The following is a 25,409-nucleotide window of genomic DNA, read 5'->3' as shown; positions in this document are numbered from 1 at the left end:
GAGCTCCAAGCCATGGGGTCCTGTCCACCATTAAACCATCTTTCCAAACAGCCTTCATGTTTCCAGTGTCTTTTTCCCCGCTTGGAACTGAACCCAGAAGGAAAATTCTTCCAACAACAGGAAAGATCAGAATGTATACAAATGTGGCACGCAAAATTTAAAATGTCTTCTCTGTGCCCTGTGGTTATTTATTAACTTTAAGCACAAAGCTGTGTGTGCTTGGCGGCCAGCTTCATGTCAAGTTCAACAAAGGCAGGGGCTTGGCACGGATGGGTGCTGAAAAAGGATGAAAACCATTTCGACTTTTAACAGCTGGACTTAAATGTTTCCAAAAACATGGAAGCCCAAACATTTTTGGCTTTCTTGTTCCTGACAAATCATGGCAGGTTCCCAGGGCAGAGCCTGCATCTAATCTGGCAAAGGAGGGGGGGATCTTAATGGGACATTTTCCTTCTAAGAAGTTATTTTTCTTCCTTTTGATCGTGTCTGATTCTCGGAGGCTGGTCTGGTCAAGTCCCTGCACAGATCGCTTGGCGAGGCTTTTCAGAAGTGGTTTGCCATTGACCCCTTCCTAGGACAGAGAGAACTGGTCCAAGGTCACCCAACTGGCTTTGTGCCCAAGACAGGACTAGAACTCACAATCTCCCAGTTTCTGGTCTGATGCATTAACCGCTACACCAAACTGGTATATGCCTGTTACACCCATAGTTTAAACAGCAGCCCACAAATTGCCCAAAGGGGTAACACATGCATGGTGTGCAAGATATACAGATAGTTTTTTAAAGCTGTTGCTTTGTTCTTCTGCTTCATGGTTAAGCCAGGCAATGTGCGGAATAGGTGGATGGATGTGTGATGACCCGGAGTGTTAACACAAACGTAACAAAATCCAAAATGTAAATAAATGTCCTTTAATGCCTCCAACTTGGCCCCACTGTTCAATAATTCTCAGTTGGAGATAAAACTTACTCAAAAATAGTCCTCCAAAGAAAGCAATACAGTCCAAACTTAATGAGCAGATAGAGGTGAAATAAAAAACCAAACAAACTACAATGATGAAATTTCCACAACGGACCAGGATAAGTAATTACTAAATTCAATGAGATAACAAGGCACAGTCTGTTGGAAGGACGCCAACCAAGATAACTTCAGCCCAAAATAAAACATGCTTTGCTTCTGGCAACACTGTGTTGTAACCATCTCTCTTATATACTAGTCTCCCCAGCTGCAAATAATGAGGGGGATCATGGCCACTTCCTCTCTCATAAGCCAAATTGTTTCCTTCTCCGTTCCTCCCTGCATGCCCTAGGATGAGGAGGGGATGGGCCTGGTTCTTCCTCTGACTGTCCAGCCGGCCTCTGCCCTTCCCCAGCCTCCTCCACAACCTCCAGAGTCACACCTCCACTCCCTGTCGACTGTTCCTCCTGTCCCTCAGAGTCCGACTCTACCAAGGGCATGACAGGATAGATGGATGGATGGATGGATGGATGGATAGATGATTGATTGATTGATGGATGGATGGATGGATGGATGGATTGATGGATTGATGGATGGATGGATTGATGGATGGATAGATGGATGGATGGATGGATCCATCCGTCCATCCATCCATCCATCCATCTATCTATCTACAGTATCTATCTATCTTAAGAAGCGTATTCTTACAAGTCCAAACTTTTGATGGATCCCCTGTACCCAGATATTAGGTCCAGACTATTTATGGAGAGAGGGAAGGGATTCAAATCCTGATGACTGTTGGGACTAGTCTATGCAGGTTTTAGCAAGATTTCCTGAACTTATTTATCATTGCCTTCTTCCTGGAACTGTTCCAACGTCACCCAGACACAAGTTTCATGGTTTCCCAGTTTCTAGCCTGGTGATTTTAACCACTACACCAAGTTAGGTTTCATATCTATATCTATTTCCTTGATTGATGGATGGATGGATAGATTTTGCACCATCAAGACATTGTCAACTCCTAGCGACCACATAGGTGTATTCTCTCCATAATGATCTGTTCCTAAACCGGTCCTTCAGCTCTTCCATCATTGTAATTGAATCTGTCCATCTTGTTGTTGGTCATCCTCATATCTTTCCTTCCATCATGTCCTGTATTGGGTCCTTCTCCAGAGGTCTACTGTGTCCGAAGTAGGATAATTTCAGCCTGGCCATTGGTGTCTTGAGTGAGAACTCTTGAGTGAGATCTCTGGGTTGATCTGTTTGATGACCCACTGGTTTCTTTGCTTGGCTGTTCGGGATCTCCTCAGGAGTCTTCTCCAACCCCAAAGTTCAAAGCTGCAAATAGGTCTATGGAGATTCTCAGTCACTCAGGTCATGGTTGTCCCATGGTTGAAGAAGCTTCTTGTGAAACATCTTCCAGGAAAAACAAAGTCCAATTGCCTATTGAAAAAGCACCTTTAGGACAAAGCTGCCAATACTCTTCCTGTCCCATACCTTCAAAGCCTAACTTTTGCTTCCGTGGAATACCATTGCTGGCATGATTCTGATGTTTCTAAGTATAGACACATTGACCATTATATATATCCTTGTCTGTATCTTTATATCTCCCTTTGTGTGTGCACACATGGAGAGGGGGGTGGAGAGGGAGAGAGGGAGCGTCCAGTCTGGAAATTCCAGTCTTTATTAGAGCCAGGAATGCTGTAGAATTCAATGGAATGTGAAAGCATTAAGGTTTTAAGATGTGGGCTTCCTCAGTAACTGTTATATTTATAATCCATTGTTGCAGATCAGTGTTAACAGGATTGCAAGACAGGATAAACATAATATGAAGCGTAATGTTCCAGTTATAGAGACCTGAATCAGTTACAGGTTTATTCCAAGGCTGAGCGGCGTTCGGTTCTCAGAAGGTAGCTTCGCTGATTTACTTACCTTGACTTCCTAACGTAAAATCCTTTAAGGGGCCTTACTTTGTTCAGTGGGTCTGGTGATCAGGAAGTTGCTCCTGTTTACAAGCTGATTCTACAATCCTGAATTGTAGATTGTACAATCATTTGAGGCTTTATCAATGGGATTTAATTTGGACTGTAAGTACTGCAAGTTAGTAAAAATTTCTTGGAATTAATGTGAATTCTGCAGTCATGGCCTCTCCATATAATCTATCACCCCAGGATGAAATCAAAAGAACTCTACAAAGCACCTATTTAGATCTCCGAAGAAGGTTGGAGTCTAAATAAAATAACCAACTTCTAGCTGCCTTGGTAGGTTTTAAAAAGAAGGATCAAGATTCAGAAAACTTTGATAAAAATGAAATTCCTTCATGGATCACCCTAAACCTAAGCTACGGAGCCCAGTTACAGATGATCCTCAATCAAATTTGGTAGATAAGCAAAGCAGCTGTTAAATTAATCACAACCAATTTTATGACCTCTTTGCCATAGTTAAGTAAATCACTGCAGTTGTTAGGTGAATCAGATGGTCATTGAGTGAATTTGGCTTCCCACCATTGACTTTGCTTGCTGAAAGGCAGTTGAGAAGGTTGCAGATGGCATTTATCTGACTCCAGGACACTGTAATATATGAGGCTTGCCAAGCGTCCAAATTTTGATCACATAACCATGGGGATGCCGCAATAATTGTTAGCGTAAGGCAGGGGTCCCCAAACTTGGCAACTTTAAGATTTGTGGACTTCAGCTCCCAGAATTCTCCTGGAGAATTCTGGGAGCTGAAGTCCACAAAGTCTTAAAGTTGCCAAGTTTGGAGACCTCTGACGTAAGGACGAGTTAGACTCTAGAACTTCATTGTCACTTTAAATCAGGGTGGGCAAACTTTTTGGCTCAAACGCATTGACTTTTAAAATTTGACAGACGGGCCGGGTCAGCACAAGATTTTTGGGAATCGCCCCCACCCTTTCCCCCCCCTTCCCCACCCTCTTCTCCTCCTTCCCTCCCTCGGAGGCCCCCTGAGTCAGGAGTTGCTACCGCCGGTCGGCTCCGCGCAGCTCCAGTCGTTTTAACTTTCGCGGGCGCTTGCACCTGGCCCCGAGCCACACGGTGGAGGGGAAGCCGAGCGCCGCCGGGTCGCCTCCTCCAAGCAGACCGCCTGCCCGCCGGGCTTCCCCTCCCGCCCGTGGCTCGGGGCCAGGTGCGAGCGCCCGCAGAGTTAAAGCGAAGCCGAAGTTGCTGGGAAATTGCACGGTGCTGAGAGCAGGCTTTTAAAGTGCCGCCCGAGCAGGACCGCCAAGCTGGGAAACGGGCACCAAGGCAGGGCAAGGCTCCACCAGCAGTGGCCTAGCTTTAGGTGGCTCCAAGCAGCTCGCCCGCCCGCCGGTGGAACCCTTCCCGCTCCTCGGCGGGAAGACGCTCCAGCCTGCGAGCTTTGCCTTTGCAAAGTTTAAGCCTGGAAGCCCCGGAAAAAAAGGGGGATCTGGCGTGGATTCACCTTCGGAGAGGTCGCACTCGAAGGTGATTTCGAACTCCCAGCCGAGGCCTTTGCAAATTTCTTTTCTTTCCTACCCTAGATCGCTCCGCACTGTTTTGCAGCTTTGAGGGCCACGCGGCACAGGGCAATACGCCACGCCCAGCTATTTTTTTCAGGGCGGGCGGATTGGACAGACCAACGGGCCGGATGTGGCCCGCGGGCCGTAGTTTGCCCACCCCTGCTTTAAATGCACACTAATCGACATACATTAAAATGACATTTCCTGTTTTTATAGCAATAGCACTTAGACTTCTATCCTGCTTCATAGTGTTTTACAGCCCTCTCTAAGCAGTTTACAGAATCAGCCTCTTGCCCCCAACAATTTGGGTTCTCATTTTACCCACTTTGGAAAGATGGAGCGCTGGGCCAACCTTGAACTAGTCAGAACCGAACTCCTGGCAGTGGGCAGAGTTAGCCTGCAATACTGCATTCTAACCCCTGGGAAGGAAGGAAGGAAGGAAGGAAGGAAGGAAGGAAGGAAGGAAGGAAGGAAGGAAGGAAGGAAGGAAGGAAGGAAGGAAAAGAGGGAGGGAGAGAAGAAGGAAGAAGGGAGAAGGAGAGAGAGAGAAGGAAGGAAGGAAGGAAGGAAGGAAGGAAGGAAGGAAAGAGGGAGGAAGAGGAGAGGGAAGAAGGAAAGAAGGAAGGGAAGGAGAGAGGAGGAAGGAAGGAAGGAAGGAAGGAAGGAAAAGGAGAGAGGGAGGGAGAGAAGAAGAAGGAAAAGAAGGGAGAGAGAGAAGGGAAGGAAGGAAGGAAGAAGAGAAGAGAAGAAGGAAGGAAAGAGAGGAGAGAGAAGGAAAGAGGGAGAAGGAAGGAAGGAAGGAAGGAAGGAAGGGCAACAGCATTAGCACTTGGACTTCTATATCACTTCACAGTGCTTTACAATCCCTCTCTAAGCGGTTTACAGAGTCAGCCTCTTGCCCCCAACAATCTGGGTCCTCATTTGACCCACCTCAGAAGGATGGAAGGCTGAGCCAACCTTGAGCCTGGTGAGATTTGAACTGCCAAATTGCAGGCAGCCGACAGTCAGCAGAAGTAGCCTGCAGTACTGCACTCTAACCACAATAACATGTTCCCATTTTTATATCAGAGCTTCATTATATCAAGACAATGTAAATCATGTGCTAAAAAGATCTTCTGCACCCCCCTTTTTTTTCCTTCAACCATTCTCCTTCAGTTGGGTGGGGGAATGAACAGCTACAGCCTCCTTCTCTTCTTTAACCCAGAGAAGAAAACTTCAGTGAGATTTTCACAAAGGTCAAACAAGGAGACCAGAGGCCGTAGGTTTGCCTCCTGTTTCCTAGCGTGCAGAAGCCTCTTTCTTTGCAGGAAGTCCCACATCTGGGGAATTTAATGACAGGTCTCCACTCCCCAGGGAGTGATATCTCTGCTCTTCCATGAAGAGATCTTTCATTTATGAGCACACAATCAGCACACAGAATATTGCTTGCTTGAATTCACGTGTTCAGGCACAGGTAAATATTCCCAGTTTACACAGGGGATTGCCATATGTTGTCTTTGTATAGAAGATCATCTCAAGTACATTCATTTTCCTCCCACTCTCCCTCTCTCTCCCTTTATTTTCCTTCCTTCCTTCCTTTTCTCTATTCTTCTTCCGTCCTCCCCTTCTTTTAATTTTTCCTCCCTCCCTCCCTCCCTCCCTCCCTTCCTCCCTTCCTTCCTTTTCCTATTCTTCTTCCCTCCTCCCCTTCTTTTAATTTTCCTCCCTCCCTCCCTCCTCCTTTCCTTCCTTTTCTCTATTCTTCTTCCCTCCTCCCTTCTTTTAATTTTTCCTTCCTTCCTTCTTTTTCTCTATTCTTGTTCCCTCCTCCGCTTCTTTTAATTTTTCCTTTTCTCTATTCTTGTTCCCTCCTCCCCTTCTTTTAATTTTTCCTTCCTTCCTTCTTTTTCTCTATTCTTGTTCCCTCCTCCGCTTCTTTTAATTTTTCCTTCCTTCCTTCCATTTCTCTATTCTTCTTCCCTCCTCCCTTCTTTTAATTTTTCCTTCCTTCCTTTTCTCTATTCTTGTTCCCTCCTCCCCTTCTTTTAATTTTTCCTTCCTTCCTTTTCTCTATTCTTGTTCCCTCCTCCCTTCTTTTAATTTTTCCTTCCTTCCTTCCATTTCTCTATTCTTCTTCCCTCCTCCCCTTCTTTTAATTTTTCCTTCCTTCCTTCTTTCCTTCCTTCCTTCTTCCTTCCTTCCCCCTCCCTCCTTTCTTCTTCCCTCCTTCCTTCTTCCCTCCCTCCCGTCTTCTGCAGGTGTGAGAAAACGGGACTAGCGGACTTCTTTGACTGAAGGCAACTGACACCGGAATGGCCAGTGACTTTGTTCTCCAGTGGGCTGTTGCCATCCTTTAAAACTCACCATTGAGTGAGCCATTTGGACCACTCATGCGAATGGCTTGCACTTTCCCCCTTCCCTCTTCCCCCCCAGACGAAGAAGAGTAGGAAGGCTTTCGTGGAGAAGCATTTTCATCGTTCCACCAACCAGCTAGAAGAGTGTCCAGTTGGGGCTGGGCAGACTCAAGCTTTACGGCACCAACCGGACCCTCCCAATGGTCCTTGAGCTGAATTCAGCCTGGCCTGAATTCTTGGCATTTCAGACAGCTTCAGAGTCGATGACCAGCTCACTGCTCTAGTTGTACGTCTGAAGTGCTGGCCTTTGGGCTGGATTGTGGGACATCAAGGAGAAGATGTTGGACCTCAGTTTTCTGACCGAGGAAGAGTATGGCAAGCTGATGAGGGTGCTGCAGAGGGATGCGGAGCTCAAGAAAAAGGACAGCGACCGGATCAGGTAGGAGGAACTTCCTGGCAGTGATCAAACTATTCATGTGTACAGAGAGATACAAGGTTATGTTTCCCAGGTGGTAGCAGAAGAGGGGATTTCTGCTTTTGAGGAACCAGAAAATTCGTCCTTCCCCCTAAGCTAGTCTTTGTTCAACTTTGTCAACTTTGAGATGGATGGTGTCAGTCTGTGCCCCATTCAAAATCCAAGAAAGAAATACTTAGACTCCATAGATTAGAGGAAAGAAATCTTTTACTGAAAATCGAAGTGGTAGCTTCAGGTAAAATTCTGAATCTAAGAAATTAGGCGCGCAGATCACATATACAAAGGGATGGAATTGTTCCCAACCCCCAAAGTTCAAAAGATTCTTCTAATTAAAAGTTCTGGATATGGTCATGTGGGCATCTTCAGGTGGTAATGAGGCCTCTGTCCGTTGACTTTGACATATTTTGATAAAGATTTGCAGTTGCGCAGAGAAAAGAAAGGCTAAGCAAGGAATAGAACCTTAAGAGCAGGAATTTATACTCCCCCCCCCACTCCTCATTTATACAACACAAGAATGTAACACCTCCAGCTCTCTTCCCAGACATAACCCCTCCCCCCGTTACTTATGGCAGCCGAAAGATGCAAAGCAGTAGAAAAGATCTTGAAGGCTGACAGGTGGAGTCAGGGGTGGGATTCTACCAGTTTCAGACCGGTTCTGTGGAACCGGTTGTTACAATTCTGCACAGTTTGGACAACCAGCAAATCATGCCCCTGGCTGGCTCCGCCCCTCCCCGCCCGGTCAGTCCTTGTCGTGCATGTGCAACATTGCAGGCATGCCCCACGTGGCTGACTGCATTCTCCCACACCCAGTCACTCCTCAAGATATTTCTTTTTTTCCCCCTCCCAACGATCAGCTGTTCCGATGATCAGCTGTGCCGCAACCCCCCCTCACTGTCTTACTGCTTCGCCCAGGAGGCAAAAAGTGGCACAGGGGGTGCTGCAAGCTCCCCCCATGCTCCATTTTTTGCCTTCCTGGGCCTCAGTGAAGCCTCCTGGGAGCAAAAATGCCCCCCGGGAGGCTTCCTGGAGGCCCAGGAGGCAAAGAAAAGCAGAGCGGTGGGATGCTACAAAAAGAAGAAGAAGCCATGCCCACCCAACCGTATGGCCATGCCCACCTAGCCACTCCCACAGAACCAGTAGTAAAAATAGTTGCATCCTACCCCTGGATGGAGTCCAACTCCCAGGATTCCCCAGCCAGCCATGCTGTTGGGTTGACAGGTTTTTATATGGTGGAGTTTTCACGATTTGTTTCTTTGGCACATTTTTCAATGAAAGAGACTTCAGAGATCCATGAAAGGAACACGTTCGTCCAATGCCAAGCGGGGGGTCCCCATGATTTTTCCTTTTCCTGTCCTTTGCTCTTTCCGTCTGCTTAGGCGATTGCAAGGTTCGCTGAAGGATGAGAAGAAAAAGAAGTTTGTGACGGGCGAATGGTTCCATGAAGTGAAGGCCCAGCGTTTCCGAGAAGATTTGGAAGTCCCCGATCTACTGCGAGCTTCCATTAGGAAAAAAAACAGCAACTCTGACGGTGAGCGCAGAAGCATTTCGATAGCTAGACTAACTGTTCTGACCTAGACCTTCCCAAGATCATGAAGCAGCCTCCTCGTCCCAATAAAAACCCCTTTCATTTAGGTTAAAGTGAATTCCTCTCCAGCAAAGTCTCAGCAAACAGTCTTTCATGAGCTTTCACAACTACAGACCTTTATCAGGCTTGGAGAATTGCCAGGCCGATATCTTCCAAATGCCACACTGTAGCAGCAATTACTTGGCAAGAAATCAGGAACAGTTCTTCACTCTAATGAATTGAACTAATCGTCTCCTGCAAACACCACTCCCCTTTAGCTCCTCTTTATCCCCTATGAGAGGGGCCATTCACCGCCCACTTGAGCCTTTAACTCCCGAGTCGGCCTTTGTTCCTTAGCTGTTCCCTTCTTCGGGCAGCTCTGTGCATGAGCACACTGGGAACAGGCTCCAGCTGTTCTTCTTCCCCACTGATCTCCGACTCCGAAGGCAGCTGATAACTGTCGGACAGCCCTGGCCCCATCTCTGCCTCCGACGCAGAGCCCTCATCAGAGCCTTCGCCAGACTCCAGGACTGGCCTATGCTCCTCCCCAACCTCCTCACTGTCCTGAGTTGCCACCAGCTCTGCTCGCCTCTGGTGGACCACAACACCAACATTCAAATCACATTGATCTGAGGTTCCCATCTGCTTTTTCCTATTCTCAGAAACTGAGCTCAGAATAGCATTTCTGATTCAGCTCAAGGGGGAGATGCTAGCCAGGATTCCCACCATATTAGAGAAAAGATAGTCCTCAACATATGACCATTCCTTTAGGGGCTGTTTGCAGTTACAATGGCACTGGAAAAGGTGACTTATGATGGTTTTTCACACTTATGATCGTTGCAGCAACCCCGGGGTCACGTGATCACAATTCAGACACTTGGCAACTGAGTTATATTTATGATGGTTGCAGTTCCCGGGGTCATGTGATAATGTATTTTGACTTTCTGACAAGCCACATCAATGGGGAAACCTGATTCGCTTAACAACCATGTTACTAACTTAGTGTCATGCCCCGATTGGAATCTGATTCTGAGGGAGAGGTGAAACAGCTGACAGGGAGTGGGTGTGTGGCTCCAGTGGCTGTGGAAGAAACTGGGGAAGGGCACAGTCCAGCTCGGCATTCAGAGGAAGAACCAGGCCCACCCTCTCTGTGTCCTAGGGCACACAGGGAGGAACGGAGAAGGGAGCAATGTGGGTTACGGGGGAGAAAAAGGCCCTGATTCCCTTCATTCACTGCAGCTGGGGAAACAGGATAAAGTGAGTGTTTGCACACAACTCCTTGCTGGAAGCAAAGCGTGAATTTATCTTTGTTTGTCAAGTCTTATCTAGGTTCTGGCATCCTCCCAACTGTGTGTGTTTCATTATCTTTTGAAGTCTGCAATTCCTTATCTTGCCCTGTCTCGTTAATTGCTGCAGTGTGGTTTGTGTTGGTTTTTGTTTATAATTTAGATGTACTTTGAGTTTGGATGCAATTTATTTCCTTGAAAAACTGTTCTTGGGAGAGTTTTTTTCTCCAGCCGAGGATAACTGGACATTGGGGGCCAAGTTGGAGGAATTAAAGGGACTTTACCTACTTTTGTGACTTTGTTGCTTTTGTGCCACGACCCTTTGGGTCATCACACTTAACAACTGCAGTGGTTCACTTGACAACTGTGGCAAGAAAGGTTGAAAAATGGGGCCCAACTCTCTTAACAACTCTCTTGCTTAGCAACCGAAATGTAGGGCTCCACTATCTGCAAACAATGGCTCCCTTGTTGTTCTGTAGCCTGCTTACTAGCACTCTTGGCTAGAGTGGAAGCTCAGACATGACAAACCACTGCTGGATTGCAGCCTACAGAACTTGTGACCCTCTTGATGAAGTCACTAAAAATTGAGCCCATCCTGAAATGGGGGAGGGGGTTTATTTTTATTAAGAGCTCATAAGATCTAAGACATCGGTTCTAACTTGTGGTCTGCGGACCCTGTGGGCCCATGATGTCGTCACAAGAGGCCCAGATACAGATACGGATTAACAGAGTTGGAAAGGACCCAGCGGTGGGATTCAGCCAGTTAGCACCACTTCGGGAGAACCGGTTGTTAACTTTCTGAGCAGTTTGGTGAACCGGTTGCTGGAAGAAATCATTATGGCAGAGAACTGGTTGTTAAATTATTTGAATCCCACCACTGCAAGGACCTTGTAGGTCATCTCGTCCAACCCCTGGCAGTCCAGTCTCTTCTTGAAAGCTTCCAGGGATGATGCTCTCATAACTTTCAAAGGCAACTTCTTTTCCATCGGTTGATTGTTTTCACTGTCAGGAAATTCCTCCTTATTTCCAGGTTGAATCTTTCCTTGTTCAGTTTCTATCCATTATTCCTTCTCTAGCCTTCAAGTGCTTTGGAGAATAGCTTGACCCTTTCCTCTCTATGGCAGCCCCTCAAATATTGGAAGATTGCTCTCCTGTCTCCCTTGGTCCTTCTCTTCACTAAACTAGCCATGCCCAGTCCCTGTAACCGTTCATCATATGTTTGAGCCTTCCAGTCCCCTAATCATCCTGATTGTTCTTCTCTGCACTCTTTCTAGAGCCTCAACATCTTTTTTATAGTGTGGTGACCAAAACTGCTTGAAGACATGTTATGATTTAAATCCTGAGTTAAGTCTTGGAGGTCCATGGCTATGGTCCGTGGCCACAAAAGGTATTTAAAGGGAGTCCATGGCAGGGGGTGGAAGGTTGAGAACCACTGATCTAAGATGTTAATGGCAAGATGGGTTCATAATCTCTGACAGTGCTTGGGGAGGTTTAGTTTCAGAGGAAAACAGCACAAAGCAAGGAGGTGCCAATGAAAGAAGGAGAATCCATTAGGTATGACTCAGAGTAATAGGGCATGACTTCCATATTGTTTTTGAGATGCGGTGCAGAAACACCACACACCGTTTTGAATTCGCATTGCTCCCTGCAGCTGTACCAAAAGCAAACAATCCAGGGAAGGTTCTTTTTTCTCCCCCTTCTTTTCCTAAGATACATGCTTTCTGCTGAAACTCTACAGATCGTGTGCCTTGTAAGAGGAAATAATGCCAGCGAAAGTTTGCCCTCTTTCCAATAAAAACATTTACATTTAGCATGGTAGAATAAATCCAGCTGGACAGTTTTACAAAGTCCTTAGTTAAATCTCTTGCCAGCAAGCATTTGGCTCTGGGCTACTAGAGGAATTGTTTGCTGTAATCAGGTTAAGAAACCTGATTAAATCTTGCCCCAAATGCTCCGTTGAGCGGCCTGTTTTTAGGAAAAGGAGACAGACGTGTTTTGAAGATGGAAAGTGACCCTCATTGAGGGGATCTGAAGTGAGAAGAAATTTCTTCTCTTCTGGTGGGATCTCCTGACTTTTTGTTCTGTTTTCTCTTACATCTGCATGTTCTCTCATAAAATGCAGGATGGCTAAATCTATATGCTTTCTATTTTTCAGTTTCTTTGACCTTATTCCCCCAAGGCACTCATAATTTTTCTCCCTTTGTCTAGAATATATTTCCAACAACCCTAACAAAGGACTGAAACACAGCTGGCTAAATTCACACAGCGACTAAGCCTAAGCCATAACTATGTTCTGAAAAGCTAGGGGCAAAATTTGCTTAACAACTGTTTCACCACCTAGTAACAAAAATGTTGGACTCCATTGTGATTGTAAGTCGAGGATTACCTGTATTCAGTTTTGATGCTGCTCGACTCTGATAATTTTACTAATATCAATCTTGGTGTCACTTTTAAATTTGGGGATGGGTGAGGTCTGGCTCACCTCTGAAAGTAGCGCAAAGCCATTGGGTTTAACAACATGTTCTCTGTTCTAGAATTCTCCGAAGTAAAGACTTGATAAAAAGTTTTAAGTGAAATATAAAATTAAGTTGGCAACATGGTGGTTTAATAGATAAAGAAGAATCAGTTAATATGAAATTAAAGCAGCAAATAGAGCTAACCGCTAAACCAAGTCTAACTCTGTCCTGGGTAGCTGATCTTCAGTTTACAGCCATATATAGATTTGGTGCACAGTTGAGCTTTATTAAGAAATGTATACGTTTGCCTAAGTTCATTTCATGTATTAAAAAAATATAACCCTTTTACTGGTTGTTGGTTTGATCTGTTTTATTGGTGATATCTAGGTTAGAACCCAATTGACACATCCAACTTTTGCATTTGAGATTGATGTCCTAATTTTGACATGGCATTTGAATAGAAAATAAAACACCATATCAACCTGAATTTCTTTGTGCTTGTATAACTCTGAAGTTCTCCGTGTTTATCAGGCTTCTGTTTTCAACCAGATAGTGAGTTGGTGAAGAGATTATAACATTTAAAAAGGTGGACCTTTAACCAAACAAAGAACTCAGCCAGAGAAACAGGTTGGACAACTGTTGAGTTCAGAATGTTATTCATATGAACACCAAAGTTTTTCCTTACGAGTCATTGTTTTCTTAGGCTTTTATTGAAAACTACCTTTTAAATTTTGTTAAGGCTCAAGAATAGTTCTCCAGATAGATAAACCCTAAAATGAACAGCTTGAATGTTAAGATGATTAGATGAGATGGAGGAATTTTTGTTTTGAAATACTGTACCCCTTAGGAGAAAAGTTGCAGTAAAATGGAATGTTATGAATATGAATGGCATGAATGAGTTTAGACAAGTTACTCTTACTCTTGTTCTTTTGTCTTAAATTTACAAAGGCAGGATGCCTGCATGGGTCTCTTCCTAGTTAAGATCTAAGGTGATCTTGCCAGATTGGCTGAGAATTGGGAAGATCTTGATCAGAGATCAGTGTTTCTCGACATCGGCAACTTTTAAGATGAACTAAGGAGAAATTTCCTAATGCTGAGAACTATCAGTGGGACAGCTTGCCTTCAAAAGTTGTGGGTGCTCCATCACTGGAGCTTTTCAAGAAAAGGTTGGAAAACTGACTGAGATGGTATAGTGTCTTCTGCTCAAGCAAGGGTTTGGACTAGAAGATCCCCAATGTCAGCTGGTGCTCCATTCAAAATCCAAGAAAGAAATACTTAGACTCTTTTAATTAGAGAAAAGATATCTTTTACTGGAAATGAAGTGGTAGCAACTAGAGAATTCTGAATCTGAGGGGAATAGGCGCGTAAATCACATATACAAAGTGATGGAAATGTCCCTACCCCCATTAGTTCAAATGATTCTTCCAATTAAAAGTTGTGAATGTCATCATGTGGACATCTTCAGGTGGTGATGAGGCTTCTGTCCGTTGACCTTGGCATACTTTGATAAAGGTTTGCAGCTGCGCAGAGAAGAGAAAGCTAAGCAAGAAATAGAAACCTAAGCAAGAATGTGCTCTCCCCCCCTCCAGTTTATACAATGCCAGTTTGTACCACCTCCAGCTCGCTTCCCAACTTGTCCCCCCTCCTCCCCCCATTACTTATGGCAGCCGAAAGATGCAAAGCAATAGTAGAAGATCTTGAAGGCTGACACCCAAGGTCTTTCCAACCACATTGTTCCATGTTCTATTGCACCCTATCTTGTCACCTACCCATGTGATAATCGAAATGAACCTTCCCTCGGCAGTTCAGTCCTAACTCTACAGATACAGATTAACTCCAAGGTTTCTAAGGTTAGTGGGGTTTCGCTCTTTGCACGCTGTCTGCACAATTTACCTGGCCTGCATTATTTTCCTTTCGACTAGCAAAGCAATTTAAAAAAATGATTGTGTTCTTTTCTGCCAGGGCAAACAAGCACAGGGCATCTCCTTACTCAGTCACCTCCTCTGTTTGCTGAGTTCAAATGACTTGGGTTTCAAACAGGAAGTTGCTGGCTTCGTATCCTGCTCTCCTCTTGACAGACTCAGTTCTGCCTTGTTTAGCTTTGATCTAGGGTTGGTTAGTTGGCCTCCTAAAAGAAAAAACTGGATCTCCAGGTAGGGCTCGCCGTAAATAGATGTTGAGATGTTGAGTTTTGATAGAGTTTGTTATCAGCCTTTTGCCCATTGCCCTGCCCTTTTGCTCTCTCTTGCACTGCATGCGCTAAAGTTCTCACATGTTGCTATGGCCCTGTCAAGTCTGAACTCTGGCTAGCTTTAAATAGCCAAACATAACCAGGATTTGTGGGAACTGGGGAGAATTTCAAAGTATGGGAATAACAATAGCAGACTTATATACCGCTTTACAGTGCTTTACAGCCTCTAAGCGTTTTTTACAGAGTCAGCATAATTGCCCTCAACAATCTGGGTCCTCATTTACCCACCTCGGAAAGATGGAAGGTTGAGTCAACCTTGAGCCTGGTGGGATTCGAACTGCCAAATTGCAGGCAGCCGATAGTCAGCAGAAGTAGTCTTGCACTCTAACCACTGCGCTACCAAGGCTCATGGTGATAGTTCTACTTAAAGTTTTGCTCACTCAGTGCAGAGCTACCAAACACAGAGTTATAGATTTTAACCCCCATGTTTTTTCTGTTTGTTGAACATCTGCAACATGAATTCTGGGGATTTTTTTTAAAATAAAAAAAGTCATAATAGAACAGAAAATCGTGCAAAATTGACAAAACCATTTTAAGGAAAAAACACATTAGGACTATGCATACATCTGTGTATATAAACCCAGGCACTTCTACAAAAGTAAACATTTTAAACATCCGTGTTTATTCAATCTTTTTTGTCAAAGACTGCTTTTATATACTTGTTATGTTTTAGGAAACCCATTTAGGAAACCCTAACCCTAACCCTGATTTAAGGAATCATTGTTCAAGTTTAAATTTCTTTTTTTTGTCAGGTCAGCTTTTCAGGCAAAACAGGTGCGCCAAAGCAAGTATGTTTTACTGTTCTAGTGTTTTGTGGTACATGGCCTGTCTACTAACAACTTAGCCTGGCTTCAAATTCTTCTTTGCATCACTTTATGCATAGGTAGATGGATGGATACAAATATAATTTGCATTTGCTATTAGGCAATATGGACAATAAACCAACAGCGTGATTCATTCTAAAAGAGTACTTTGCTCAGTTCTTGGAAAACTTTTAGTGAGGCGCCGCTCCCAAAGCTGGTGATATGTACCAAATGACCTGCCACGCTGGCAGTCCCATTTTGGAAGATTGCAATTAATTGTGGTATTGCCACAATTGCAATTAATTTGCAAGATTGCAATTAATTTCACTAGAACATAATCCAGTCTTTAGGTCAAGGCCTGGTGGCTTGTTGAAATAACTTGAATGGGAATTTTTCCAGCAATGATGGTGATGATGTTACAACAATGAAGAGATGGTGATATGATGATGGTGTGATGGTGATAATATGATGATGATATGATAATAAAAACATGGTGATTAAGTTATGATGGTGATGATGATGATGATGATATCACAATGAGGAGGAGAAGGAGAAGAGGAGGAGGAGGAAGAAGAGGAGAAGGAAGAAGAGGAGGAGGAGGAAGAAGAGAAGAAGAGGAGGAGGAGGAAAAAGAAGAGGAGGAAGAAGAAGAGGAGGAGGAGGAGGAAGAAGAAGAAGAAGAGAGGAGGAGGAGGAGGAGGAGGAGGAGGAGGAGGAGGAGGAGGAGGAGGAGGAAGAAGAAGAAGAAGAAGAAGAAGAAGAAGAAGAAGAAGAAGAAGAAGAAGAAGAAGAAGAAGAAGAAGAAGAAGAAGAAGAAGAAGAAGAAGAAGAAGAAGAAGAAGAAGAAGAAGAAGAAGAAGAGGTGGTGGTGGTGGTAGTATGTCAAAAAGATGATACAGTATATGAATGATGAGGGGAGAGGGACTTTCCAATATTCCTCTGCTACAGGAGCTGCCTGGGGAGCTTTGGGGCAATCCCTCCCTCTTGTCTCAAGGTCCAGCATGGTGTAGTGCTGAAGATGGTCGAGTAGGAACAGAGAGACCTAAGTCTGGTCATTCTCCCCATCCCCTCCTCTTCCTCAGGATTGACCTTGAAAGGCAAAAAGGGACCACAGTATGTTATCTGAAGCTTTTATTCAATTTCACTGTACACATGTTGTGCATTGACAATAAAGGTTCAATTTGATTTTGATTTGGAATGAAAAGGCAAAATAAAAAGCTAAAATAAACTGGAAACGGTATTCTAGCGTTGTGTACTTGCATCCTGGTGACACACGCCTGTTGACATTTGCACACCCATCTCTCTCACCCATGAGTTCAGCTCAATGCTGCTTTCTGGCATGATCAGACTCATTTCCTGGAAGAAGGAGAAGGAGGAGACTATCCCAATCACTGTCAATGCGAAAACCTCTCAACCCTGCTGAATTTACCTTGGCATGACTGGTTGATTGCCAGTAATAATTGCACCTTGTCCTATTATAGGGAGGGCAAAAGGATCTCCAAATGTAATGGTTTAAAAAAAAAAACAGATGAAGTATGATTGGTGTCAGATGGTGCTCCATTCAAAATCCAAGAAAGAAATACTCAGACTCCATTAATTAGAGAAAAGATATCCTTTACTGGAAGTCAAGTGGTAGCAACAAAAGAATTCTGAATCTGAGAAAATGGGCGCGTAAATCACATGTACAAAGCGATGGCAACGTTCCCACCCCCCAATAGTTCAATTGGCTCATCCAATTAAAAGTTGTGTATAGCATCATGTGGGCATCTCCAGGTGGTGATGAGGCCTCTGTCCGTTGACCTTGGCATATTTTGATAAAGAGTTGCGGCTGCGCATAGCATAGCATAGGATAGAAGCCTAAGCAAGTACCTTCCCCCCACCAACTTATACAGTTCTGTTTTGTAACACCTCCAGCTCACTTCCCATAACCATGTCCCCTCTCCTCCCCCCGTTACTTATGACAGCCGAAAGATGCAAAGCAAAGGAAGAAAATCTTGAAGGCTGACAATTGGCTTCTCTTAACAGGTACAGATAATGAACTCGTCGCCCAAATTGCAGAACGTGGACAGGTGGTGTTGCCAACAGATGTAGCTGTTTTGTCTTCACTTCTCTCAGAAGAAGGAAGGTAATTCTTAAACACATGTAGAAAGCACAAGCCCAACAGTGTGCTTTTTGCTTAGTTGTGAACTTATTATTATTAATAGATGACATTTATATCCTGCTTTTTCTCCAAGCAAAGACTTTATTTTTAGGATGAGTATAGGCAAAATATAAAAGCTTTAGATGGAATTTGAGGGCAAAAACTAGATGAATCCAGGGCAGAGGTGGTATTGAGCAGGTTCTGACCAGTTCTGGAGTGGAAATTTTGACTACTTCGGAGAACCGGCAAATCCCACCTCTGACTGGCCCCGCCCCCATCTATTCTCTGCCTGCCGAGTCCCAGCTGATTGGCTGGGTCTTCTTTGGTTGCCCTGCACAGGAGAACGGAGCTGGAAAGCAGGTTAGTGGGGTGGGGAGGGAATGGGGATTTTGCAGTATATCCTCCCCCTGCCACTCCCATCAAGCCACGCCCACCAAGCCACACCCACAGAACCGGTAGTAAAAAAAAAATTGAATCCCACTACTGATCCAGGGAAAAGTACTTGTAGATCGAGTGGGTCAGTGGGCTTAGGAAGGAGAAAGAAGAAGTGGGACAGCTTAATCGTACAGTAGAATCTCTGGTCACAAATGCTTCTGATCACGACGGCCAAATCGGGTTCCGACCGAAAAAAAAATCACATTTTTTTTTTAATCTGGTCACGAACACATACTTGGGTGGCGATCAAACGCAACCCCTGACCCAGAAATTCCTGAAGTCGAAACATAAGACGACGAAGAAATCGCCAAAAGTTATGGAACAAATGATGGCCGTGACCAGAGGTTCTACTGTCCTTGTTGTGGCACCTGCCTTATGGAACAAACCTTTCCTGCTGAGACCTGGACAGCTCTCAACGCTGCTGGTGTTCTAGAAGGACTTCTTCCCCCCCCAAGCTTTGGGACTGAGATGTGAGTCTATTTGCTTTCTGCTGTTGGAGACGTCTTGGTTTCAAGGTGTTAGAAAACATTTAGGGTTGTCTTGACTAGGTTTTTCATCCATTATTGCTTTTACAATGTTTTTTTTTTTTTTCTGTTTCTGTAATTTTCTGTTATACGCACCCTTTAAAGGAGAATATTTATAGCTGGGGTTGAAACGAGAGGTCCTTAAGTGCTCTTTGAATTTGGTTGTTTCCTTGAGGACATTTCATTATTCAAACAGCATCCTTTCTGGATTTCCCAACCCCAAGAGTGATCCTGGTTAAGATGGGTGGCTATATTGATGTCCTTCATCTATTCATCCATCCATTCATCCCTCCATCTAACTTGGGAGCGTTCTTGGGATATGGGGCAGCAGTGGGGAAACTGCAGAATTGTGTTCGGCATAAGGGGACCTTTAGACTAAGTCAGGACAATAGTTGGGGGAAAGAGAAGACTAGGAGATGAAGGCAAGATCATAGGGAGCTTTCAGGAGTGCCAGCAAAGCTTTTGCAGTGAAGAATGCAAGACTCAGCATGGGGAGTGAAGGAGGAAGATGCCCTGCTTATGTGATTCAGGGGCTCTAAGCAGCTCAAACGTAGAGACTGTATTGCACGGTGATCGATTTTAACCTTGGTCTGGTTAACGTTAGGTTCCCTGTATTGAGCAAATCCAGAAAATCCAGTCCTTCACCATCCCAGCTCTGTGTGCTGCAGGAATGCAGTTGTTTGTCTATTTATACTAAAGCAGAGTTATTTTAAAACCTTTGGCAGGAATTGCCAAGATATCTTTATCCGGTTAAGGTTTGGCAACATATCAAGCCGTGTTTGTTTGTTTGTTTCCAAATGTGATTCAGCAAAAAGGCTTTTGTTTCATTGGCTACTTCCAAAGTGGAAGGTGGGAGAGCCTGTTTTGGCACTGCTGGTGTTGGGCTACCAAAAAAGGAGGCATTTTGCATTTAACCACCAGTGGAAACGGGTTCCTTTTGTATTTTATTTTTAATTGTGCCTCTCTTCCGGACTTTTCCCAGTGAGATTGTTGAAGTCTGTTGCACAACCATGTTTGAAATCTAGAGACTGGGCAAGTAGTAAAACCTGCCCTGTTAAAGCCTCATTGCAAGAACAGGCAGTATTTGTTCTTTAAACTGGCAGGTAAACCACAGCTGTCAATTCTGGTAGTGGTTTTATTGACTGCAAAAGAAAGCTTGCAAAGCCAGAAGTTAAAAGAAAGGTTAATCATGAATCTTTCCAGTTGAAATGCTGGAGCACTTTAATGCAGTTTGCTAGATTATTTATCCAGGAACAGAACGGCTTTCTGCTTCAAAGCAGTTCATTTGCCAAGAAACTAGATGGAAAAAAAAACTTGAGCATTTTGCAATTCAGTACATTAAAAATATAGATTTACTTTTGGATCAGAGTCTGGTTTAAATAGGGCTGGCGTCTGGATCACTTGGATTCTCCAATATCTCCAATATTAAATTAGATTTCCCATTTATTACAGGAAACTTTCTCAAGATGTTTGCATCTTGCAGCTGGATTTACAATTCCAACCCCGCTTTGCTTCAGTAGAACTGCTTTAATAAACCAGTATTGGTTAAGTCCTCAGCCAGCTACACATCATGGTCTATACGCCACTAAAGCAAGTCTGCAGAGCAGGCTTAAGTTAAAGCAAACAGCCATCACTGTTGATCCCTGCCTGAATATATGTATGGACAAGCAGATGTGGGAGAAAAATGTGGGGTTGCAATGATGTAACATGGCCTTTTCCAGTTTAGAAATTACAGGGTTCTTGCTTATCTGAAAGAGCAGTGGGAGGAAATCATGAGGTGTAGCAACCTGTGTCCAGGAGCAACATTCTTTCTCTTGTCTCCCATATTTTGGGTCTTCTGATAAAGTGCCATTCTGTCTCTGCAGGTTGTGTGAACCTGGCTTGAATTCGGAAGAAGGGCAACTATTCAAGCCAAGGCCAAGAGTGAAACTGTCGGCCCGACCCTTGTCTCTAGAAAAGGTAGTAGAGGAACTTGATCTCAACCAACGGAGGTCTTTTTAGACATGTCCTCCACCTGAATCTCAAACCCATAGAGAGGCAACTGGATAACAGAGAACCCCACCTTACTCAGTGGAAGCTGAAACAAAGGCACAGACATCTGAATACAGAATAACAGAGTTGGAAGGGACCTTGTCTTTTAATCCAACCAGAGGTGGCATTCAGCAGGTTCTCATGAGTTCTGGAGAACCGGTAGCGGAAATTTTGAGTAGTTCGGAGAACCAGCAAATCCCACCTCTGACTGGCCCCGCAACCCCATCTATTCTCTGCCTCCCACTGAGTCCCAGCTGATTGGCTGGGTCTTCTTTGGTTGCCCTGCACAGGAGAACGGAGCTGGAAAGCAGGCTAGTGGGGTAGGGAGGGAATGGGGATTTTGCAGTAACCTTCTGCTGCCATGTCCACCAAGCCATGCCAACAGAACCGGTAGTAAAAAAAAAATTGAATCCCACCACTGATGTGTTCCTTTCATGCATTCAATTCCCTAGTAGAGGGGACATCTAAAAGGAGCTCTCCATTCTCCATTTTGTCATCCCTACGATTAAGGTTTAGTAGTTTAGTCCTTGGTGACCCCATAAAATTCTAAGAAACCAACAGTTTTTTTCCGTTTTGATCACAAAATCTAATCTTTCTTTCTTTTTTCATTTCCTTCAGAAATCCAGTGTAGAAGATGTATCTCCAGCAGACAGTGGGGTTGTGGTCAGTCCATTTGTGGCTACAAGGGAAAACTCAGAAGTTGGTAAGAAAACTAAGTATGGCCTACAAATCCCGTTTTAAAAACAAGTATTATTTCCCCCAAGTAAACAAGGACGCTGTTTTTGTTGGTTGCAAGTGTGTGTTTAGGGTTTCCTTGTTACTCTAAACATATCCTAAAACCATACATCAATTTATTTCTTCCATTTTTCAGCCAAAAATAAAGTTTCACTACTAATGTTTAGCAATTTGCCACCCAATTTCAGCAGTATTGATCTCAGATGAAGGAGGCTGACACCCAAATTGGATCTAAGAGACAATATGCAGTCAACGGATTTGTTGCCCGCTGCTGCTAGTGAAGAATGAACAGGATAAACTTCGTGTTTCTGATCAGCTGAATATTTTAAGAACAATGATGAAACTTAACCTACATTGTTTCCTTCTGTCTTATTTCCACCCTACTCCAGATTAAACATTTTTCAGCAAGTTTCTAACTGAACAAGAATTTAGCCGATAAGTGAAACCATAACCTAGATCAGAGATTAGCCCACTAACAAATCTTGTATTTTCAAGTTTCCCTTCTCTTTTGTTTGAACAGAATGCTTTTTTTTTTTTTTTGGCTTTGTTAAACCATGGTTTCCTTTACCACTTCAACCAGGAAACTCTGATTTGCTATCTAACTGTAGACTACAGTTATCCAGTCAGATCTTTGAGATCTCTCCATTCCGTTGTGACAATGGAATAGAATATAATAGAATCCTTACGATTTATATTGACTGTTTCCTAGTATGATTTGATTGCTTATTGTACCCTATGACTATCATTAAGTGTTGTACCTTATGATTCTTGACTCTTGACGAATGTATCTTTTCTTTTATGTACACTGAGAGCATTTCCTTGTGTGTCCAATCACACTTGGCCAATAAAGAATTCTATCTATCTTCGTTGTGACAACCTGGATGTGGTAGCAGATAAAAGTTGGATTACAAGCAATATTGGGCAGATTATTCCATTGTTTACATTAATAGCTGCACCATATTTATGTGGAGGTGCTCTTGGAAATTTAAAAATAGCCCAACATACAATGTCCCTTGCCAGAATGAATATCCTGAGACCTATCTGAGAATACCACATGTGGTCCCAGCCTTACTACTATTGTCCTTTGGTGATATAAGCAATAATTCATTTTAGATGGATGGGTACCATGTTTGCTGAACACTTATCACTGGGAGTTTCCCCATAATGATGGTGTCCAGATATGTTGGTCTTCAGCTTCTAAAATTCCTACGGTTCTGGGAAGTGATGGATAGTGATGCGTGCAGGGCCCATATTTGGACTAATGGGTCTGTGAACTCAGTTCTGGAAAGTCATTTGTTTTCTTTTGTCTTTTTCCTGTAGGGTATGAACTCTCACCAGGTAGCTCCACCCAGCTTCTTGATGAGTTCTCTTACTCAGTGGGAGATTATGTTCCTAAAGTTGTGGAAGATATCCCTGACGGTGTTAAAGAACTTGGAGGATTTCAGTCAGCTTTGCAAAGAGAAGTCAACCCACCTAGCAGAATACCAGTTAACAGGAAATCAAGCAAATCATTATCCTCTCCCAACTTCACCAACAATGATGGAGCTAAGAAATCTGGGCTGGGTTCAGAAAAGACACAAGTCTTCAAGGGTTTCAAATTTCCATCTGTAGGAGAGGAAAATGGTCCTCCACAGACACCAGATGCCAATCGCATTATCATTTCATCAGTCAATACCAAGGATGAGGAAATTGGTGTTGACCATGCACACTTCAAAAACTTGAAAAACTTTTGGGAGAAAGGAGGTGAGCCTCTTTCGACTAACGATACAGTGGAAACATCAGTGGAAAAAGCCAACCCCATAGAGGTCAATGGGAAACCATCCAGACTCAACCAGCCTCTCTTGGCCCAGTCCAATCAAGGCCAGACCAGTTATGACAAGCTTAGTTCCAACAGGAACACTAAAATCAGAATCGTCCACCACAGATCATTGACCTTGTCTTCCAGTGAAGATGAGCCTGCTTATACCAGCCCACCAAGGAAAGGATCAGGCTCCTACATCCCCAGATTGTCCTACGGCAGACGCAAAGTCTCAATGGGAAGTCGGAACCATCTAAGTGAGGGTAATGGGAAGCAGTCTTCAGTGGAAGAAGAAAGGAAAGTCCAGCGTTCCACCAAGAGATCGAAATTACCTGTTTGGATACCTTCGGTCAAAATAGAGACGCCCCTCAAAGAACAGGCAGGGGTCATTTATGAGCCAGAGATTCCTGCTGATGAGTTTGTCATGATTGAAGAAAGCAAACGCAAGATGGACCCCTTGGCAGGAAGGGTTCGGATCTTGATCGAATCTGTCCTGTCAGAAGAGATGGATCCAGGGGTTGATGTTGAAGGAAGATGTCCTGATTTGGACAATCTGGAAACAAATGAGATCCTACATGAAGCTGAATTCTGTAGTTTTATGGAGGACCTTCCAGAAAATGAAGTGGATGATGAAAATCAAGATACTCGAGAAGTGGATAATTATGTGCCTTCAGGTACTGACGTTTCCTACTTAAATAAAATAATTGCATTGGCTAGTAGATTTATATACACACATAAAGATATACTGTAGAAGTATAAACACACACACACACACACACACACACACACACACACAGAGAGAGAGTGATTCATACGTCATGCAATTATTTATCTACTCGATAATATGTTTGTCCTTGTTTAAACCATTTGATATATAGAACTTTATGCATTCCCTCATTATTTGGAGTTGACCCCTTACAATTCCCCCAAAATAGTACCAAATTGCAATGTTTTTTATATGGCAGAAAGGAAAATTGTTAACTATATGACTGGAAAAAAAAGGGGTAGCAACTATATTGAATATCAAAGAAATATAAAGCAAATCAAATTTATTGTTCACCCTGGTTTATCCTTTCCCTTTCCATTTGAGAATGTCAGCCTGGTACACCAATTAACATCCAAGCATAACCCTGCATACACATAAGAATTCAGGATGGTTTACAAGACACACAAAAATGAACTATTAAAAATACTCAGTGTTCCTTTCTGCTGCTGCTGCTGTTGCTTCCTTTTCTCCTTCTCCTCCTCTTCCTCCTTCTCCTTAATCTTCTCCTCCTCTTCCTTATCTCTCTCTTCTTCCTTCTCCTTCATCTCCTCCTCCTCTTCTGCATCTCTTCTCCTAATTCATCTCCTCCTCCTGTTAATTTTAGTAAGCAATGTGGATTAATATTGTTTTTAATGTAGAATTATATTTAACATTTGTAGGTATTAGCAAAAATATCTAGGTATTAATAACTACTACACATCTCTAGCGATCCAGAAAATGCTAATATCATTTTGTTGCAACAGACAAAAGCTCACATCGTTTTGTCAGAAACTTTGATGGTGAATTCAACTCAAGAAAATGCGAGCTGCTTACCCAATTGTCTCTCCAAAGCAGTACAACTTTTTCATAGCAGCAACAGTGGATAAAATCATTAACTTTGATTGCATTCCAGCAGAACAGAGAAATGCTTCTCATTTTTTCCCTGCCGGTCTTAATTGAATATGAGGAAGGAAAACTTGCTTTTAAAAAATGTTTTCAAGGAACAATAACATGTCAGAGGGGTGAGGAGAGGATGTGTGGGGATGTCCTAGATAGTATTATAGGATGGCCAAGAATTGTATCAACATCTTAACAATCCTCTCACCATATTCCCAATGCATCAGTAGTGGACCTTTTTCCATAACTATCAACACCAAGAAAGAGTCCCATTAGTGAGAAATGAGTGGTGAATTTTTAGAAAACAACCTCCCTAGGTTTCTGCCCAGAAATTCAGAGTATTTCAAAAACCACTTTGTGCTCAGTTACAGTTGGCAGTAAAAAAATTTATCTGAACACAGAACTCTCTGGAGTAGCTTTCAAGTCTTGTTAATGGTTGGAATTACATTAGTAGCCATCATAAAGTAATTAGGGTTTGTGTAT

The 25,409-nt window shown here is 43.5% G+C and overlaps 1 protein-coding gene across 4 annotated transcripts in view; it reads left to right on the top strand.

The window, feature by feature from the left end:
- Positions 1 to 25,409, top strand: part of LOC113416622 (synaptotagmin-like protein 2) — a 46,570-nt gene that overhangs the window by 8,935 nt on the left and 12,226 nt on the right. For 2 of the 4 annotated variants that reach the window (XM_087972050.1, XM_087972048.1), the window contains exons 1-7: positions 5,761 to 5,906; positions 6,691 to 7,225; positions 8,638 to 8,789; positions 17,647 to 17,746; positions 20,586 to 20,679; positions 21,370 to 21,454; positions 22,807 to 23,958. In XM_087972050.1, coding sequence (XP_087828176.1) covers positions 7,125 to 7,225; positions 8,638 to 8,789; positions 17,647 to 17,746; positions 20,586 to 20,679; positions 21,370 to 21,454; positions 22,807 to 23,958 — 1,684 coding nt within the window. In that variant the 5' untranslated portion in view covers positions 5,761 to 5,906; positions 6,691 to 7,124. Of the gene's footprint in view, positions 1 to 2,743; positions 2,865 to 5,760; positions 5,907 to 6,690; positions 7,226 to 8,637; positions 8,790 to 17,646; positions 17,747 to 20,585; positions 20,680 to 21,369; positions 21,455 to 22,806; positions 23,959 to 25,409 lie in introns of those variants that run through there. The other 2 variants (XM_087972049.1, XM_087972047.1) reach the window with 2 other exon arrangements.

The sequence above is a fragment of the Notechis scutatus genome, chromosome 10, assembly GCF_049901735.1.
Source record: "Notechis scutatus isolate UNSWTSFEM ecotype Mainland chromosome 10, rNotScu1.2, whole genome shotgun sequence".
Lineage (NCBI taxonomy): Eukaryota > Metazoa > Chordata > Lepidosauria > Squamata > Elapidae > Notechis > Notechis scutatus.
The sequence above is the reverse complement of the archived record's forward strand: the minus strand, read 5'-3'. Positions and strand labels throughout refer to the sequence as shown.